Below are 15,417 nucleotides of genomic sequence, written 5' to 3' on the forward strand. Positions count from 1 at the left end.
TACTTCAATTTCAACTTCAACAAGAACAAAATTCTTGTTTAAGACGACAATGTCCATCTCAGACTTAAAAGTTAAAACAGGTTAAGTATCGTAGATGAGACAACGGACGATGCCTCAGAACTAACAAACATATAGCTTGCCGTCTTCTGGTGTAATTCCTTGATTTATTTAAATCGGACTAGCATCATTGAATCGGTATTACAAATCTTTTGCAATGTCTCCGAAAATCATCAGTGTTCATTCGTTTCAAAGTTAATCTCACACCCCTTGAAGTTACAGGCAAAGCCGATTTTATGTTTCCAAATCAAACTCAAAGAACATCACATTAGAAACTACACAAAATTCAGATGCCATGAATCCAAGACAAGACGGTCAAAATAACCAAACTTTATAAGAAAAATTAATCAAAAAGACATTCCCCATAAGATGAGAAAGATATGGGGACAAAGGTAGCATATATCCTCGTCAAAAAGGGAAAAAAATTAACTAATTTATGCTGCTGCTTTTTTCCAGCCAAAGGGGAGTACACCGCTACCCTTTCACCCAGAAGATTAAATTCTTCCAAGGGTTTTATTGGTAGGAACGTTGCTGGAAGCCGTTGCCTCTTACAGAATCAAAGGCGCTTCCTGAAGTCCTAACACCGCCACGCCCCCTTGGGGCTTCATTTTGGTAAGTGCCTCTACCTCGACCTCTGCCTCTTGCTACGGCTGTACAAGACAGACAAAAGGGTATCAATCATGAGCAATGAGGTGCACAAGTATTGAAAGGCATTTAAGCTTAAGTGAAGCGTTTTGGCTAGGGCCTCACTGGGGATTGAGCTTAATACCAGGACAACATCGAGAACTCTGCTTCTTACCATGCCCTATGGCTATGTGAAATAAAGTCATGTAACAGGGAACCAGCAACTTATGTCATACGAAGTACCATTTAGCACAAGACCAACCGCGCAAAGGTGTATCTAATTCAGCTTAAGAGTAAGCAATCGGCTAATCATATGACTGCATAAAACCACCCTTAAGAACAGCCCAAATTCTATGATTGACATTATCCAGGTCTGATAAATGAACTGGCCTACAAATTAGATTTGAATCCCTCTGATCAACTACTGCATATCTGGCTCAATTACTTAGATTTGAATTTATACCTTCTGTAACTTAAGTTTTAAACTCGATCAGAGGATAAATTAGTCAAGATTCAAAGCAATAGTAGTGCTCGGACTCTTCACCTGACCCTGTGGATCCGGTGGACACGACCCGGACACGGATCCCTTGACGGATCCTTCTATGAGAAATCGGATCCTTCGGTGTGAGAGTGTTTTGTTCTTACCCTTTGTTTTGTACATGAATTTAATGTTGTACTTCTAATAAAGTCTTCATTCATGTTAAACATGAAGAAACTATTTTTCCTTTCTTTTCTTTGATTTTTTGTAACTAATAATCAATTTTTTCAGAGAAAATAAAAATCAGCCGAGTCCAAATTTAAATTTGGATCCTCGTATCCGAGTCCTTGTTTTTGAGATTTCAAGGATCCGACAATCCTCGTATCCAAGTCCGAGCATCACAGACCTATGTTACTCCGACTCTTCTAATTCCCTCGCGTACCCGTGTCCGACACTCGACACTCGGACATGGGTATGACACTTGGACACCTCATTTTGAACCAAAATATGCATATTTTTCATAAAAATAGCCGAGTCCGGCACTTGGACACGTACCCGTGTCGGATACTTCTAAACAGGTCTGAGTAACATAGTCACAGACTACAACACAACCTTAGCAACAATATATAAGAGCGCATACCTCCACCTCGAGCACTACTATTGCTGCTTGCTCTCCTCCCCTCGATGTAGACTTGCCTACCCAACAGTTCTATTGGTGAAGCCTACAATAGTTGAATTCAAAATGGTTAGGCTTATAAAACGAAATAGTAATGTTTCTGAAAATCAAAAGAACTACCAGCATTTATTTACTTCAACTAAGGAAAAATTCTTCCTGTATTAATATAAGAAATACAGATGATCCACCATTAATCTACATTCTAAATGTACACATATCCAACACTCATTGTCCAAATAGGGTAATGAGTTGGTGGGAGCATTTGCAATTTGCATTAAAAGTTAGTACGCTGTTACAACGGTGTATAAAGACAATAAGCTGATCGTGAAGGTTAGCACTATTTGAAGAGGTAACAAAACATTTCAATGCCACTTCCAAAATTATAGTAACCCACTCTTGGTAGTTAACTGAAGTAGTGACCAACTGTAATTCGCAACATAACTTTCATTATACATCAGCCTCTATGCTTGGCACTTCTACCACATGGAACATAGATAAAAAGTGTAAGACAACCACCCTGGTTACATCCTGTCATAGCTTTGAAGGGACTGTCGACCCCACCGGCCACCCCTACCTCAGCATGCCCTTTCAAGGGATTGGGGTAATGTTTCTATTGTTGTACTTCTACTAGTGAACTGATTGTTCATCCATGACCCATGTCCATAATTTTTTAAGAGAAATATATACTCATATACCTTACTCTATTTATGAAGAAAAACCTTGTATGAATTAATGTAATTAATATAAATGGTAGTTACAGAGTTACACAACTCATAAGACACGCAGACCGAATACATTCTGATAAAATTTTAAGAACACAGCATTTAGAAAAAACAGTAGTGTACCTGAATTGCAGTATGAACACCAGACATATCTTCATACTCAACAAAGGCAAAGCAAATACCAATTTCCTGCAAGTCACATCCAGAGTAGGATAATCAGCTTTCTAGCAAGAATAAACTAATAAGCTCCGCAATATGAAATAGCTTGAAGTTTGAAGTTTGAACATACCTTTTTATTCCTGATAAATACTCCATTAGGTTTGATTTTGCCAAAATTCTTGAATTCCCTCTCAAGATCAGCATTTGTAACATTTGAGGGCAAGTTCCTCACGTAGACAGATGCCAGCTCCTCTAAATTGCGCAAGTAGAAAAATGAAAATTAGGGAAGAAACTATCCAGCCAAAATACATTACAAAAAGACGTACACAAATATCCAAACTCCAATTGCAACTGGCAATCTATGATACCCACAAAATTTAAGCTCATGATTTACATACTGTATAACTGATGGAAGAGGATAAAAGAAACCTTCACATCATTATGTCATACAAGATACGTAGAATCGTAATAATTCAATAGCAACCCCCCTCATGATCAAACGCTTTAGTACAATAAGTTCCAAAATTAAGGAATAGTTTTTACCAAACCCCGTTTATGTAACAGGATATCCAAATTACTGCCTGGAAAACAAATACCTTCAGAAGTAAGGAACAGCCAAAAAGACGCTGCTTGATTGACAAGGGTGATTCTTCAGAAATAAAGGGGAAAAAAGGCAAATCAATTGGGCTGTGGGAGGTAGAATATAAAACTACAAGTTTACACACCTTCTTGAGCCAAACCGTCATCTGCCCCAGGACCAGATGCGTCGGGTACAAATGACGACGCTGATGGGTTTAGTTGCTGAGCACCCGCTTGTACAGTCTGTTCCATTGCGGGTGGAGGAGGCATGCTTTGTCTTACGACAGTTTGACGGGGAACAGATGATTGTGAAGATTGTCCCTTTGACGCTTGCAACTGAAACATTTAGGATTGAGAAAATTATCAAATCATGGTCATACAACAAAAAATCATGATGTACAAGTAGCAACTAATGCAAGGTGGGGATGTGGTGGTAACTCAGTTTAAGAGGCGCATGCGTCGTATCGTGCATACAAGACACGGTGTTTTTGCAAACAAACTTGTATTACAATGTGAATTTTTGAGCAATTACATCTTTTTGGGATTTTAAGTAGGGTTAACATGTAAAAAAAAGGCTGCGTACAATGGGCCAAAGGGAAGGGCGTAATAAAAGAAGACGAATGAAAAAAGGGATATTTCATACTTCATATTAGTATACCTTTTGAAGAGGGTTAATATGTTCAAAAAACAAATTCTAGGTATAATTGGGGGAAAGTAAGGAGATATAAGAGAAGAAAAAAAACATATGGAGCCTTGAGTTTGAGCACACTCGTGATGCCATTGTTAAAGAATGGCAATTATGAGTGCATGACACACATCAAAACAAACTGGAACAGAAACATAAAAGGACAAATCATGCAACAAATGCATACGATATTTGGCCGTGCTTTTTTAAACTAAGGATGGCATTAATTAATGTGTGGCTCAAACATCAAAAACAAAATTGAATAGCAAATAGAAGAAGCATACAATGGATGCATATGACAACTTTGCACGTTCTCCAGCGGGTTCCACAGCAGACTCATGTGCAGGTTCAGGAGCCGGCAGAGGAGCAGGTGCAAGGACAGGGTCTTCTACATGGTTAACAGCACTCTCATAGGTATATGGCTCTTCCATTGGAGCCTCTTCGACAACTGTTTCTGGCTGAAACTCTTCATGCTGCTGTTCATCAGGAAGGCTATATTTGTCAATGGGACTATCATCTTCAATATGCAGTGAGTTCACATATTCCCTGGTCTCCTCCTCATATTCATAATTTGGAACTGCAATGGTAAATACATAAGCCCAACATTTCAGAAAAAAAGAAATTAAAATTGTGTGGGTGGAGGCCACAGAGCTGGAAGGGGATTTGATCGTCTACACTCTACAGAACCGCAGTCTCACTCTCAACCACTAGTCCTACGACTAACTGGAAATCATCAAAACATGATCTAAAATGTCATTTGCAATAGCAAGTAAAAATGACTATGATAGAAGTTTATATCAAAATCTAGTTAATCCTGAACAAGAACACTGCACGCAATTTACAAAATACATCAAATGAGTAAATGACTCCCATGCTAGTGTACCTTATGGGCTACAGAATTGCTAACTGAAACTAAGGGTGCTTCAAATTAGTACGAAATCATAGGCAGTAATTCTAGCACTTTCATAGATAAAATATAAAAGGAATATGGTACCTTGCAATTTCATCCCCAATATACTAAAAGAATAAGTCTATCCAAAGGTTTCCCTCCAAAACCACTCATAAGTCATAACTTTAATAAGGAAACAAATTGATTTAGAATTATTACAATTTTCTCTATTTTAATAAGGAAACAAAGGAAAATTAATACATATGATAACCTTAGACACACACACACACACACACACACACACACACACACACACACACACACACACACACACACACACACAAACAAATAATATTGGTGGCATGGCACCCTTAGCTTATTTTACTTTGGCACGTGACAATCTATATAAATCAAGATCAAGATATATACTTAAAATAAGTTTTGACAACAACAACAACATCAAAGCCTTAATCCCAAAATGATTTGGGGTCGGCTGACATGAATCATCCTTTAGAACCGTCCCGTCTGGGTGAACGCACACCTCAAAAATGCGAAAAACAGAAAAGAAAAAGTGAAAAACAAAAGGGGAATGAAACACAATACGAAAGCCAAGTAAACTTATAGGTTTTAAAATCGAAGTCCGGATTTCTTTTATAAAAACTTAGAATTTAAATCGAGAATAAAGATTAAAACGATTTTGAAAACCGAAATAAACTTAAGGGTCCGGAATACCTTAAAAGTGAACAAGTATTAATATATAAGAAAGTTGTTGGTAAAAAGGTGTAATAAATCCGAAAAGAAACAAATAAATTTTAAAAATTAAATAAAAAACATTAAATAGTAACTATTTAAATAAGTTTTGTCGATAGAAAAATATCTTAATAAATAAATTATAAATGTTACAAATTCTAAATATAAATCAAACTTTGAAAAATAGAAAAGTATAAAAACAAAAATCGTAACTGTTTTATCTAAATAGTGTTTTGAGCCTAACACTCTTAAGTGTTTGATTAAAAGAATCGATCGCTATATGAATGAAAAAATGTGTACTTCTCTCTTTTCATCTTATCTTATACAGTATACTACTAATAATATGTTTTAGCGTTCAACATATATATGATATTATTTTAATGTTTCAGTTACATATTCCCTCTTAAAAAAAACCATGCAATTGCATGGGATCTAAACTAGTAGATAAAATATAAACATAAGGACCATATACAGAAGTGAAATTTCTACACTAACAAGTGGTTGCACTGGCCCTGCGGCCGTAGAATGCCAGCGGAATAAAAAGATCGCTCTTACAAATCAACAAACAATTTTAAAGAATAACTGATTTCATCAATACCTGTCTGCTCTAGATGCGAATTAGTTGCATGCACTTCTGAGTCAACCGGAATGTCAGGTAATTCAGGTACTGGATGCTGGTTAATGACATCCCCATCTTGAAACTGAAGAACATCATTCATGACAAAGTACCCGTTATCCTGAGGAGCTAAGAAGAAGACCTGTGTGAACTTCCTTTTTCCATAGAAGTTCCTTGACCTCACGATGCCAGACACAATAAGAAGAATGCCACCATTCCATGAGTTTTGAACATCCAGCCGCGTGACTTCAACTTTACTAACATTGAGAGAAGTAAGAAGGGTATGGATTTCCTGACAAATTATTAGTTAAATACAGCTTAGGTCAAAGCAAAAAGATACAAAGAATTATTCCCAAAGAAAAACATTGGTATAACAACACTTCATGGACAAAAGGGAAAAACGCATGAATTACTGACAAATGAATATCCAATTCATAGTGTAAAACTAATACCTGATATCATAAATATCCAATTCAATTCATAGTAAAAAGTTAAGTTGTAATGTGCGAGTTAAGGAAAGCAGTTAGTCTCTTCAGACTTCAGAGATGATAATACATATCAAAACTGTGAGATATGCCCATTTAGGCATTTATATACATTACTGTATTATTTGAGAATTTGGGTAAGGGAATGGAGGCATAAATAAACATAGCAAGAACCAGAAGGGCGCCTAGGTCCATAAGCACAAGAAGCAGCTCAAACAACATAGATAATTCTACCCTCATCAAAAGTTCGGAGGCTGATAAATCGATAAGAGGAATGTTCTTATCCGCGGTAATTGTGACTTTGTGAGGACTTCCCCCTTAATTGTGCTCTAATGGGGCCACCAGTAAACAGATTTACAAAGATCTTCTGGATATACCCCCCATACTTTCTCGAGGAAGAGCTCATCCTTCCCGTGGGCACATGATGTGCTAACTTTTTAAGTTCTCAAACTCGCAGCTAAAGCCAATCGCCCAGTAAACAAAGTAGTTATCCGAAAGGTATCGTTCATAATCAAGCCAATAATTCCACTTCTTCACAAATAAGAACCCTTTATAACTATATATCTATATGACTATATCCTCATTAGACCATAAAACACCATTCCATCAATGAATTGATTCCAAAACATGCTCGCCGCTACTACTTCTATCAGTCAAAACCTAATTATTAGTACTAATCAGAGTAAAAAGAAATCCAAACCCCCACTTGAACCAAACAACTAATCCATAAAACATCACCAAAAGTGTCAAAACCTATTATTAGCACTATCTATCCCCTACTAACATGAAGTTCAAATCTTTCACCATTCCTTTAATGAATTGATTCCGAACTTTTTCCACTATCGAACCCCTACTGACATGAAGTCCAAATCTTTCACCATTCTTTTAATGAATTGATTCCGAACTTTGCTCGCCGCTACTACCTCTATCACTCAAAAGTGTCAAAACCTATTATTAGCACTAATCATAGTAAATAGAAATCCAAAACCCCATTTCAACCAAACAACTAATCCATAAATCATTATGTTTTTGTTCTACAAACACAAAGTTTCAAACTTTTTCATCTATCAATCAACTATTAAAATATAGTTCAAATCTTTCATAAAAAAAAAATCAATAAAAAAACACAAAATTAACAAAAAATTTACCAGCATAGTAGAAACAGTCTGGGTAACATCCCCATCAACTCGAGTCATGGTGCTTGATTCATTGTAAAATCGATGAGAATACTCTGGTGACTCACTCAGCACTTGATAATATTGATTGATAAAGAACGAACCAACCTATAAACAGAGCAATGCAGAAAAATTTAAAATTATATGCCGCCGTCTCATCATTTGTTTACCTTTGATTAAAATACGCCTCACAAATAATAATAAAATATTAAAAGAAAGATTACCTCGAAAGCAGAGACATTAGAAGCCGCCATTGATGATGATAAGTAAAGCAAAACCCTAAACCAGTCAAGACCCAGAAATCTAATCTACTTGATCTAAAAACCCTTTTAATAATTTTGGATGAATATCCAAAAAAAAAAAATATATATATATCAGGATAATAATTATTTTTATTTTTATTTGAAGGAAAGTAAAAGAGTTGAAAATAAAAGGGAAAAATTGAAAGAAATGGAGAGAAGGAGATGAAAGAGTTTAGATCTGAAGGAAGTGAGAGAGGTCTTTGTGTGTGTAAATGTTGTTGTCAGCTATAGTGCTATGGAGAGTACTATGGTGGCCTCTTTCGGTATTCTTTTTCTGAGGTTTATATATTGAGAGGTGGTCAAGTTGTTCAAGTACTCCTAAAACCTTCATTAAACACACTTTATGATGTACTATTGTACTTCATCCCTTCAACTCGCCTCTACCACTTTACTTTTTTATGTTATGTTTGTCAATCCGTATTTTACACGGTAAATATCGTTAACTACGTATTTGCAAAAATTATAAAAGTTTGATATTTTTAATACACTCGTAATCGTAAAGCCGAATCAAACAAGATCCCACATTAATATATTTTCACTTTTGTATTGAGAGAAAATTGAAATTGAATTGTCACTTGTAAATAGTGTACAAAAATGAAAGTGGTAGAGTGGAGTTAAAAGGATGAAGTATTATTTAGAGTCGTTTATAAGAGGGTGTCGCAATAAATTTATTTTGAAATCAATATAAAGTAAGGGGTCGTTTGGTTGCATATAGGAATTTGTATTGCCTAGGAAGTCATAAAACACGTGAATTTGGAATTCATGTGAATTGCAAAAAAATGTTTGGTTGCCATGGAGGAAGTGCAATTCATGTAGGCATTCTAACTTACCTAGGGGGGTCTAGGTAAACAACTTTCTCCATTGTGGAGGAATTGGAATTCATGGGAACTTCCAATTCATGTGAATTGGGGTAACCAAACAACATACCCATTTTGCAATTCACATGAATTTAAGTTCCTGCATTGTTTAGTGGGTAACCAAACGACCCCTAAAAGTGATATCATAAATATCATTAGAAAAGTCTTTTATGAGGTTTTCTATGGAATTTCAGTTTAGGTTTAAGAGATTTGATTTCCTCATCTTTGGTATGTGAACATTTGTTTCTTTCTTCATATTTGTTTCATATTTTTCTCTTGTTATATGTTGGTACAATTTTCTTGGTGATTAATCATATATTGTTGGTTGAATTCCGTTGATTGGGTGGAAATAGGGTAATTGTGTGGGCTGTTAGCAACGTTTATGAAAAGGTCTAGTAAGCGTAGAGGGAATGAAATTGTAGGGAAGGGTGACCCTAACATGGCGAAAGTGTCAAACTAGGAAGTCGGGAATGATTTGGAGAGGAGGCAAAATTAAACTGTATGCTTGTACGGAAAATATGGCATCGAGGGCATAAATGTGAAAGAGTCTATCAATACGATGGTGAAGTTATGGAACCCTAAAGGTAAAGTATTGAGGGCAACATCATGGGTGCTAAAGAGAACACGTTTGCCTTTCATTTTGACAGTGACTTGACAAACTGCGAGTGATTGAGGAGCAACCGTGCCACATTGGTAAGTTTGTTTGGTGCTTCAACGAACCTAGTAAAAAGGGAAAAATGACGGATTCTCTGTTGTATCACTTCTGAGTTTGGACTTGAGTTTACGGTCTCTCCTTAAGGGTAGATCAAATAAAGCAAACAAACGTCGAATATGGGTGAAACTAGGAAACTTGGTTAGGATTGATGAAGCACCAATGTTGATTTGTTGGTGGTTTGGAGATGGAACGAGTTGTTTGACCCCGAGTTTTTGCATGATGTTCGCAAACATGAGTGAACCACAGTTCTCAGGCTCATATGGTAGCAGACTAAGTAGAGGAGACTCAAAACAGACTTCAGCCACTGACAATGCCTAAAGACTATACTAGTTGATCTTGTCATGTATTCCAATAGTAAGAGGAAAGTCATCGTATTGCTGCGAATAACAGAGCTGAAACAATGGAAACGGGGTCCTCTGATCTCCAATCTTCAGTCATTATTTAAGTTCATTTCTCTTTTTCCATTTCTTATCAACGATTTTTTTTTGGTGTAGACCATTCGGTTTAGTCCGGATTAGAGTCAGGTATGACCACTATGGCGGTAAAGCTTTCCCTCATGAGTTTTAACACTGCTGCATTACGAGCTCGAACACGAGACCTCTGGTTAAGCTAGTTTGTTAGAACAACCACTTCCAGTTGATCTAAGTGTTCATGGGTTCTTATCAACGGATGTGATTGTGTTTGTGAAAGAAATAAAACTGAAGAAATAAAACGTAAGTCACAAATAAAATATTACCATATAGAGAAGTAATATACTACTAAAATAAAGTAATATATTGTCAAATAATAATTTCTCTCTCTTCTCTCTAAAAACCTTAACCTCCAATCAATCAAATCTGGGGCTTCCATCGACTATTGAACGATGGTAAGCCCCTCATATAACTTTATTTATCATTTTTTTGTTATTTTAAAATAAAAGTCTTTCATGAGCTTTTCTATGGAATTTCAGTTTAGGTTTAAGAGATTTGATTTCCTCGTCTTTGGTATGTGGACATCTCTTTCTTTCTTCATATTTGTTTCATTTTTTTCTCTTGTTATATGTTGGTACAATTTTCTTGGTGATTAATCATATATTGTTGGTTGAATTCCGTTGATTGGGTGGAAATAGGGTAACTGTGTGGGCTGTTAGCAACGTTTATGAAAAGGTCTAGTAAGCGTAGAGGGAATGAAATTGTAGGGAAAGGTGACCCTAACATGGCGAAAGTGTCAAACTAGGAAGTCGGGAATGATTTGGAGAGGAGGCAAAATTAAACTGTATGCTTGTAGGGAAAATATGGCATCGAGGGCATAAATGTGAAAGAGGCTATCAATACGATGGTGAAGTTATAGAACCCTAAAGGTAAAGTATTGAGGGCAACATCATGGGTGCTAAAGAGAACACGTTTGCCTTTCATTTTAATAGTGACTTGACAAACTGCGAGTGATTGAGGAGCAACCGTGCCACATTGGTAAGTTTGTTTGGTGCTTCAACGAACCTAGTAAAAAGGGAAAAATGACGGATTCTCTGTTGTATCACTTCTCAGTTTGGACTTGAGTTTACGGTCTCTCCTTAAGGGTAGATCAAATAAAGCAAACAGACGTCGAATATGGGTGAAACTAGGAAACTTGGTTGGGATTGATGAAGCACCAATGTTGATTTGTTGGAGGTTTGGAGATGGAACGAGTTGTTTGACCCCGAGTTTTGCATGATGTTCGCAAACAGTTTAAGCAGGTTGTGGAGATACCAATGCCACACTCAAATACTCATCAACATGAGTGAATCACGGTTCTCAGGCTCATATGGTAGCAGACTAAGTAGAGGAGACTCAAAACAGACTTCAGCCACTAACAATGCCTAATTAAAGACTATACTAGTTGATCTTGTCATGTATTCCAATAGTAAGAGGAAAGTCATCGTATTGTTGCGAATAACAGAGGTGAAACAATGGAAACGGGGTCCTCTGATCTCCAATCTTCAGTCATTTAGGTTCATTTCTCTTTTTCCATTTCTTATGAACGATTTTTTTTTTTTGGTGTAGACCATTCGGTTTAGTCCGGATTAGAGTCAGGTATGACCACTATGGCGGTAAAGCTTTCCCTCATGAGTTTTAACATCGTCGCATTACTGTGGCTCGAACACGAGACCTCTCGGTTAAGCTAGATTGTTAGAACAACCTCTTCCGATTGATCTAAGTGTTCATGGGTTCTTATCAACGGATGTGATTGTGTTTGTGAAAGAAATAAAACCGAAGAAATAAAACGTAAGTCACAAATAAAATATTACCATATAGAGAAGTAATATACTACTAAAATAAAGTAATATATTGTCAAATAATAATTTCTATCTCTTCTCTCTAAAAACCCTAACCTCCAATCAATCAAATCTGGGGCTTCCATCGACTATTGAACGATGGTAAGCCCCTCATATAACTTTATTTATCAATTTTTTGTTATTTTAAAATAAAACAATGCCTAATTAAAGACTATACTAGTTGATCTTGTCATGTATTCCAATAGTAAGAGGAAAGTCATCGTATTGTTGCGAATAACAGAGGTGAAACAATGGAAACGGGGTCCTCTGATCTCCAATCTTCAGTCATTTAGGTTCATTTCTCTTTTTCCATTTCTTATGAACGATTTTTTTTTTTTGGTGTAGACCATTCGGTTTAGTCCGGATTAGAGTCAGGTATGACCACTATGGCGGTAAAGCTTTCCCTCATGAGTTTTAACACTGCTGCATTACCAGGGCTCGAACACGAGACCTCTGGTTAAGCTAGATTGTTAGAACAACCTCTTCCAGTTGATCTAAGTGTTCATGGGTTCTTATCAACGGATGTGATTGTGTTTGTGAAAGAAATAAAACCGAAGAAATAAAACGTAAGTCACAAATAAAATATTACCATATAGAGAAGTAATATACTACTAAAATAAAGTAATATATTGTCAAATAATAATTTCTATCTCTTCTCTCTAAAAACCCTAACCTCCAATCAATCAAATCTGGGGCTTCCATCGACTATTGAACGATGGTAAGCCCCTCATATAACTTTATTTATCAATTTTTTGTTATTTTAAAATAAAAGGTGCAAATAGTAATTTCTCTCTATTCCTTTCTTCTCTCTAAAAACTCTAGCCTCCAATCAATCAAATCTGGGGCTTCTATCGACTATTGACCGATGGTAAGCCCCCCCCCGAATAGCTTTATTTATCAATTATTAGTATGAAATTTTATGAATTAATCAATAAAAGTGAGTTTGAAACTCTTATTGCCATTGTAATATTTTTTTTTTCTAAAACTGCCATTGTGAAAATTTATTTCCTATAATTGTCCCTCTATAATGTAATTAACTTAGAGGGCGTTTGGTTCAATAGTATAGAATGGAATGGATTGGAATATGAATCCATAATGGTATGGGGCTATAAATCCATTCCCTCATAAACTTGTTTGGTTCATCTTAAAATTGTAGAAGAGAGGAATGGAGTTTGATACCAAGGGGGGAAGTTGGGTATGAGATTCTAGGGGGTTGGAATGGAGTTAGAATCCATTGGGTATCTAACTCCATTCCAAAAGACTCTAACCAAACATTGGAATGAAGCAAATCCATTCCAAGAGAGCCAACCAAATTGTTTGTCATTAAGTAACCTGTTACCTACCTAACATGTAAACAAAAATCTAACATTCATAATTAAATAAGAGACATGCTAAATCCCACACACAATTTTACTATATCCCGCACAATTTTTCGCCTTGTTCCGAATTTACCTATCTCATTTCTTACACCATCAAGAGAGAGACAAATCAAAAACCTAGAAAATAAAAAAAAAATCCCAAAAGTTACCCCGTTGAATTTCAGCGCCTCACCTTGAAACTGACCGACTAGGAGATAGGGGAAGGGGACATCGGCGATGAAAGGTGGTCGACTGTGCGGTATTTAGTCGACGGTGCAGGGCCAGGATCCTGGCACCTGATTTTAAAGATCTGCTGTCTCTGATCCTCTTCCAATGGTTGGGCGAACTTTCTTCCGTTTCCATCATCACCAACTGGAATCTTGTGGTTCTAGCGAGATGGTCTCTAAGTTGGCCCTTTTTCATATTGAAAAAATAATAAGAATGAAAAGGTCGTCGTTTTTTGATGGTTTTTCCGCTTCTCACAAGATTTCCAATTTTTAATACCTTTGAGGATGGGCAATTGCGCTTATATTCATCACTGTAGGAATTGGGTTCAAGCTTTCCCCAGCCCGCATCTTCACAGACATGTCTATTTCACCGAGCCTCGGTCGGAAGTTTTGATGAAATGTCAGAAGTGAGGTTGGTCAACGCATGAGCCAAAGTTGATGAATTCCCCTGATTTACCATCCTCTTATAATTTCCAATTAAAATTAAACTGTTTGTTAGTACTTTAGTAGTATTCAACACTCCTTTAATCATTCGATAAATGATAACTTGAAAAGGTGAATACAACTATACAAGTTTGGATTGGTGAAGGTAAGGGCCACCACCGTACATCCAATGTTTGGCCACCGCGCCAACGGAGTACACCATAAACCCTACGATCATCGCCGAACACCATGCTCCGACCAAATCGACCACCGCCGACAACCAACAACAAAAAATCAAAACCCTAATTATAAAATTCATTTTTCTTTAAAAATAGTCACTAAATTGATTAAAATACATGTATTAATAAAAATTTTGGTAAAACAACGAAATTACTTCTCATATGTGGGGATTAAGATCCATATTTGATGAATTATTAATGAATTAAGACTGCCATGAATTAATTTTGCTTTGAGAGGGAGAGAAGGGTGATAATTTTTTTTAATTTGTTTTAAAGAAGGGTAAGAGGCAAAGTGTAGGCTATACATGGGATTTTGCTTTGGAGTTACGTATATTTTTACATAATAGCACCGTTTTAGGATATGAGACCGTCTCGTGCAATGATAACTATTCCTTGCTCAAATTTACCACAAGTTCCAAGAGGAGTCCTAGAACTTTCAAATTCGATGGAAGATATGTACTGGTTGGATGCAATTTGCAGAGGAGTTTGGGTTGAGTGCAAAAATCTTATGTCTAACTTTCAGGCCTTAATGTTTGGACGGTACTAATTAGATATTCCACTAAATAAATAAAATCTAAAGATTAATCGTAGGTGTAGACACATCATTTCTGCACCTCCCGCAAACCACCCGGTGATGATTGGGCCGCATGTTTGGTACGCGGAACGATTTGTGACAGTTCGTAAGTTTATCATCAAGTGATCGCTCAAACATTTATGTCTACCTCTTAATTGTCATCTACGTGCCGATACGGTCGTTTTGACAGTAATTAGAGTACATTTGGAGTCCGGGTCAAAAACTGTCTTCATTTCCTAAAACCGTCAAATCCCGAGTCAAAGCAATGTGCTTGTCTACCTAAGGTAGGATGTCATAAAATGTTGAGATTATATCTCATTTTGAGTCTCATGTAACTTCTTTAAGCTAAACTAAAAGTTTACATTACAAAATGTGCATTTCATTTAGCTAAAATGACAACCCGACCTTTAGGCCCATTTTACGAGGTGATAACCACTTTGTTGGGTCGGGCCTATTTCACAGAAAGTTCTAGATCTCTTTCTTAGCTTTCCAACGCCACCAAAATCACCTTATTCCGAGTCTTGTAGAGAAAGTTAT

At 36.4% G+C, this 15,417-nt stretch overlaps 1 protein-coding gene across 1 annotated transcript; it reads right to left on the minus strand.

The window, feature by feature from the left end:
• Nucleotides 1-215: 215 nt before the first annotated feature.
• On the minus strand, nucleotides 216-8,498 carry LOC141592033 (nuclear transport factor 2-like). The gene is made up of 9 exons (XM_074412586.1): nucleotides 8,120-8,498; nucleotides 7,869-8,003; nucleotides 6,218-6,527; nucleotides 4,265-4,557; nucleotides 3,442-3,631; nucleotides 2,847-2,968; nucleotides 2,681-2,746; nucleotides 1,800-1,881; nucleotides 216-707 (listed from the first exon to the last, which is right to left on the minus strand). The coding sequence occupies exons 1-9, from the start codon at nucleotides 8,147-8,149 to the stop codon at nucleotides 571-573; spliced, it is 1,365 nt and encodes a 454-aa protein (XP_074268687.1). The 5' UTR covers nucleotides 8,150-8,498; the 3' UTR covers nucleotides 216-570.
• Nucleotides 8,499-15,417: the final 6,919 nt, after the last annotated feature.

This window comes from Silene latifolia, chromosome 7, assembly GCF_048544455.1.
Source record: "Silene latifolia isolate original U9 population chromosome 7, ASM4854445v1, whole genome shotgun sequence".
Taxonomy (NCBI): domain Eukaryota; kingdom Viridiplantae; phylum Streptophyta; class Magnoliopsida; order Caryophyllales; family Caryophyllaceae; genus Silene; species Silene latifolia.